Source organism: Panthera uncia, chromosome B1, assembly GCF_023721935.1.
Source record: "Panthera uncia isolate 11264 chromosome B1, Puncia_PCG_1.0, whole genome shotgun sequence".
In the NCBI taxonomy this organism is placed as follows: Eukaryota; Metazoa; Chordata; class Mammalia; order Carnivora; family Felidae; genus Panthera; species Panthera uncia.
In genome coordinates, this window is record NC_064811.1 from 142,582,708 (window position 1) to 142,588,740 (window position 6,033).

At 38.2% G+C, this 6,033-nt stretch overlaps 1 protein-coding gene across 4 annotated transcripts in view; it reads right to left on the bottom strand.

Annotated features, from left to right (window-relative positions):
- The window catches only part of CBR4 (carbonyl reductase 4), a 96,363-nt gene extending 91,583 nt beyond the window's left edge, over positions 1 to 4,780 (bottom strand). The window contains exons 1-3 of one of the 4 annotated variants that reach the window (XM_049631301.1): positions 4,422 to 4,759; positions 2,298 to 2,418; positions 1,517 to 1,653 (exon numbers count right to left, since the gene is read on the bottom strand). In XM_049631301.1, the coding sequence (XP_049487258.1) occupies positions 1,517 to 1,653; positions 2,298 to 2,418; positions 4,422 to 4,563 (400 nt within the window). In that variant the 5' untranslated portion in view covers positions 4,564 to 4,759. Of the gene's footprint in view, positions 1 to 1,516; positions 1,654 to 2,297; positions 2,419 to 3,241 lie in introns of all 4 variants that reach the window. The other 3 variants (XM_049631303.1, XM_049631302.1, XM_049631300.1) reach the window with 3 other exon arrangements.
- Positions 4,781 to 6,033: the final 1,253 nt, after the last annotated feature.

Consider the following 6,033-nt stretch of genomic DNA (forward strand, 5'->3'; position numbering starts at 1 on the left):
CTCTCTCTCTCTCTCTCTCTCTCTCAATTTAAAAAAAAAAAAAAAGAAGAAGAAGAAGAAGAAAGAGAGGAAAAAAAACATCAGAGAAAACACAGACAGAGAAATGGGTATTTGGGAGAAAGAGAAATATGGAGAGATACAAAAAAGAAAGAAAAATATAGGCATGGAAGAAAGGCCAAATAGGAAACTTTAGTTCATGCCACACACTATTGTTCATCTAGTGAATAAGTGTTAACTCCTAAATCAATGAACTTTTAGTAGTTTAAAGTAGTCTTTTCTGTAAAAAGATTCTCCTAATTTATTTTCAATTATTATTTACTTTTCGCACAATTCTAAAAGTTTTGCATGTACACGAAGGACTGATGTGGGTTTTTTAAATATATCTAAAAAGGGGATATTTTAGAGTTAAACAAACACCCATATTATCAGGTGATATATACAGGCCAGTATACCAGCTTCTGAGAATCCAAAATCATTACCTGGCTGTGTTACAAGGCAAAGGTCAACTAAATCTTTTACTTTTTAATCATTTACTAATCTTTTTTAAGAAAATCTATTTCTTGCATTTTTAAGGGTAAATGTCAAAAATGTTCTAATTCTTATTAGCACAGTATTCGTGTTTCATCTTCAAAAGAGAAAAACCCTACATTTTGGCTTGGACAGCCATTTCCTATATTAAAAACAGGGTCATTTACTCTAATGGAGCAGCATTCCCCTTTTGCAGCCTTTTAAGGTATGACCACTTAAAATTAAAAGGCAGATGATATGCTATTTTCAAATTACCAAACTGAAATAAAATTCTAAGTCATTTTGCGTTTTAAGGTCTATGAACACACCTATGTGGTTTATCTACTACTCCATGGGTCAGATGAACTGAAAACTAGGGGTTAGTTACAGTCACTCTAAAAAAACTAAAAAGATTATTCACTTAAAACTTCCTCCTAAACCTACGTACTAGATTTATCAGTGACACACATAACTGCTGTAGGGATCATTTTCTATCCTCCAATACCTAAAATTTTTCAATCTACTTTCCTTATCTGTATTTTAAAAACCAGGTTTCCCATGAAAATCAGGGTGTCCAATTTCTCTTAAAAAGTCAAACAGCTTGGGGCACCTAGGTGGCTCAGTCAGTTAAGTGTCCAACTTCAGCTCAGGTCATGATCTCACAGTTCGTGAGTTCGAGCCCCAAGTCGGGCTCTGTGCTGACAGCTCAGCCTGGAGCCTGCTTCAGATTCTGTGTGTGTGTCTCTCTCTTTCTGGCCCTCCCCCACTTGCTCTGTGTCTTTCTCTCAAAAATAAATAAAAACATTAAAAAAAAATGTTAACATTTTGATCACTAGAAAGATGTGAATCCGTGATTCCCGTTTTACCCACAAATCACCTAATCAAATCCTTTTTCCACAAATAAAAAGACCCATTTCATCCAAGTTTCACACATGAATAAACTCCAAATTAGTCAATTAAATATTTTTATGGCACTATGAGATAAACAATTTCACAGGTGAAGACTTACCTACATTAACAATAGACCCTCTCTGTTGTTGAATCATAGTCTTCAAGGCAGCTTTACAAGTCAGCATGGAACCCAAGAGGTTAGTATGAAGCTGGGATACCATATCTTCAGTTTTTGTTCTTACTAAAAGGCTATCCCTACAAAAAACAGCAGTGGCATATAAATTAAAAACGTGATAAAACAAATTTAAAAAGTCAAGAAGTATATATTTGAGCTAGAAAGTCTACAGAGTCCCATTTTAAATCTGATTTGAGAGGCATTAAAATAAGTGATAAACTAGAAAAGATAACTTAGAAGCTGGCTGAGAGGCGAATATTCCTATCAGCTAAAAGTAGCCAAAAAAGCTTAAATAAACTGAGCAAATCCCATCATATTATAGTAAGCCTTGTTAGCAAGAAAATTAATATACTATTCTAAGTATTCTGTCCTAAATTCACCTTTTAAAAAGAAAAAAAATCTCTATTTTGATACCATTAAGTTCATGAACTGAAAAAACTTATATAATGGTGACAGAAGTCAGAATAGAGGTTATCTATAAGTATTAACTGGAAAGAAACTAGAGAAAGCCTTCTAGAGTGCTAGAAATGTTCTACAGTTCACTATGAATGTGATTACATGTTAAAATTGATCAAATTGTACCCTTATTGTATATCTCAATATAAAAGGAAGTATAGATAGACCAATTTTTAAAATACATATTTTCTTCCACTTAGAAGTAAAGTAAGTTAATATATTTACTCATACCAAAACAATTAGAAAAATACTTAAGTCTGTGACTAACCTGTTAATTCCAGCTGCATTTACCAAGAAATTAACTCGACCTAAATTTTTCTCCATCTTTTCAAATGTATTTTGAACATCACATTCTTTGGCAACATCACAGCTAAATGCCAAATGATCTCCTAAACAACAAAGTTAAATTAGAACTACTTATAAATTATGACTTGAATTTAAAAATTATTCAATACACATTTGTTAAGCATCTACTAGGACCTACACCTGTGCTAATTTAGAACCTACAGATAAAAGATGATTATGTCATAGATTCCTCTACTCATGGAGTTCAGTCTAATAAAATTGGGATGGAGGTCGGTGGGGAAGTAAACCTTAAAAATATTTCTTCATCAACAAAAAATGGCTCTCTCTCTGTCTCCCTCTTTCTGCCTCTCCCCCACTCACCCTTTTTCTCTCTCTCAAAATACACAAACATTTTTTTAAAAAATAAATTTATGTCTAATTGTTACAGTTGTGTTTAACTGGTTTCCTGATCCTGAGAATATACCCTAGGGTTTCTCACACTTTTTTTTTTTTTTTTTTTACTATGGCACATATATTAGAATAACTATTATTCAAGGCTGACCATTACAAAGCAGGAAGCTGTAAAAAGAAAACAAAATGCAAAAACTAAAAAACACACCAAAAAAAATAACTTTTTACTAAAAACAACTGTTACTTCCTTTTAAGTGTCCATTTTTAAAAAATGCGTAAATATCAAAAGAATACACTTCAAAGAAAGCATTCTCTATTTAATAATACATCATTTTAATACTCTAAAATATAGGGGTTTTTGAAAACTAAACAATTCCTTATTTTCTGGCTGACCTTGCCTATTATGTTAACACTAAAATTACACTCTCATTTCTCTGGAAACAGTGTGCAAACCAAACACTTATGGAACACATAATTCAAGGAAATGAAAGGCCCAAAGCATCCTCTGTGACTCACCGTTGGCATTCATCTGAAAACCTGTTGGGTCCACAATAACCCTTGGAAGCTCAACCAACAGTTTTTATCTATTCCAGCAAACACTAATGGCTTGGGATGACCCCATAAGGAAAATCACTTTCTCACTCTCTTGTCAGAATAACATAATGGTAGTGAATATGAGCAGCAAGAAACATTCACTGAATTTCTCCCTGCTCTGTAACTTGTTTTTTGTTTTGCTTCTTTAAAGAGCCTAATATTTTCCCAACCCATGTGCACAATTAGGGTGAACCAATCAGTATTGTTATTTTAAAGGTTACAGCCACCAGATGCATCCCAGGCCTCTAAACTTCCCAATGCCTCCATGATAGTGAATAAGGAGCATTTGTCCGTTCTAGTAAGTAAACAATAGCAGCGTCTTAGCATCTATCCTACATCCTACTTCTCCCTACGATCAAAAGACTTAAGTTTGCAAAATAATGAAAAGTAATTACTAATCCATTATTAATAAACAACAAAAAAAAGAATTCTCTAAATGCAATAAAAAGGAACCTGGAAGTCTCATTTGTCCATTTGTAAAAACCACCAAAACAATTTAATAACCTATTAAATGCTTATGGAGGTAAAGAGCCAAAACAGGTATATCTCAAAACTAGCTGGTACTAAAAAGAGTTTTGTCTATGAAACACTGCTTTGTGTATTTGCACGTGGGCCAAAACAGCCCACAGCAAAACTATACAGAGCCTTTCAGGCTTGACACGCCTATTCTTCCTGCCTTAACTCCTTTCCACCCAGCCCAGTCTCCAGGCGGCGCCCGGGACCTCGCGGCACCAGTGAGCCCTTTACCCTACAAAGAAAGTTTGTGTCTCCCTCCTTCCAGACACCAAAACAAAACAGCGACTCACGGTTAGCACTAGCCTCAGGGAGGTGAGTGCTTAATTAATGGGGCCTCACAAGACTAAGTCTCAAAGAAAACCCCAAGTTGTTCTGCCCTTGGCTGCAGGCAGCGTGGCAGGAAACACTGCGGGAAACGGTGATAAGGGGTTCTCCACCCAGTCTGTTGTCCACACTGAGGAAAGGCTGCTACTGAACGCGGGAAGCCAAACAGAGCCTTAATGGCCAGGCCTCGTTTTACGAACGAGGAGACTTTAGGCTCTCGGGCTGCAGCCCCACAAGTGGACAATTCTAGTTTGGTACCTACCGCCGAGGTCACCGGCGGCGGCTTTGGCCAGTTCCAGATTTCTGGCGATGATGGCCAGTCGGTAGCCTTTCTGAGCCATTAACTGGGCCACTGCCCTCCCAATGCCCCGGGAGCCTCCAAAAATAGCACAGACTTTGTCCATCTTGGACCGCAGAGTCGCAAACTCGGAGGAAGGAGGGCTAGGAGTGGCGGCCCCTATCCAGATTCCCTCGGTTTTTTGAGCCACGGGGGCTCCCCCCACCAAAAACCGCCAGACAGCCTCGGAAAAAGCACCGCTTTACGCCTCCTGCCACCGGACTTTAGCCACCCAGAAGGCGGGGGAAGAGGCGCGAAGAGTATGACGTATACGCATCAACGTCAGCTCGCACAGGCCTCCAGGCCCTGCGCCCTACGGGAGACACGGGCGTGAAAGAGCCCGAGCGCAGAGGACTGGCCTATTAGAGTTGCGCTGCATGCTGGGACTTGTAGTCTTCACGCAAGAATGGAAGGGGCAAGGGCGCACTGCTCAGTGGGAAATGTACTCAAAGGAATCAAGGCGGGAGGGTACCTCCATACCCGTTGGGACCTGGCAGTCGGAATTAGAGTTCGGATGACCTGCCATTCCAGTTTGCCTGGAACTAAGGGTTAAGACCCTGGACTTAACATTTTAAAACTAGGAGAGTGCTGTCAACCGAGATAAATTGACTATCTTAGTTAGAACCCAGAATATACATTATTCAGAGTTCCAATGTCTGCCTTTCATCCAGGATTTGTTTTTGGCTAGAGACTAGATGCCCTGCCTATTGAAGAAGTGATCGCCAAGTACCAGAGTCATGCAAAATCTGTCCCTCCCCAAGTTGCAGACCTCACCCCATCTAGATACTACCCTTCATCTCAAAGGGTGTTGCAAAGGCAGATGCCCCATCAAAAACACCATGTATAGTAGGAACTCAAGAAACGTTAATTGAATGATTGAATAGTCTTGCAGGATGATGAAACAAGCATGGCTACTGCAAACACAAACAGGTTCCTACAATTTTAAAGAGAATGTGCTGAGTGTGCTGAGAGTTAATTAGCTAACAGTCGAGGGTTCCTTAAAAATTATACTGTTAAAAGGAAGCATTTCTTGATACAATTTTAATGCATTAGATGATTCAAAAAGTGGAAGCTTCATGGGCCCTGCTACTAAAAAATACACAACCTGGAACAACAGGACTAACACACACAAAACACTAGCTAGTAGTCGGAAACCATAAAGTGCAAAATGATATTAAAACAAGAGGGCAAAGAAAGAGGACAGAGGGCAATGAAAAAATGCAGGAGTGCATGGAAAAGCTGGATTTGAGGACTGGATGCAGTTTGAATAAAAGGAAAAGAGGAAAAAAACTATAAGCGAATTGACCATTATTTTTAAAATATTTGTATTCCACCTAGATCCAAAAGGGATTTGAAATGGCTTGCAAAAATACACTCTTTAGGATGGCTACTATCATAAACAACAACAAAAAAGAAAGACAGTAACAAGTGTTAGTGAGGACATGGGAAAATTGGCACTTTTCTACTCTGTTCCTAGGAATGTAAACATTAGCTTTGTAAAACAGCATCCTCCAAAGAATTAAAAATAGAATTACCT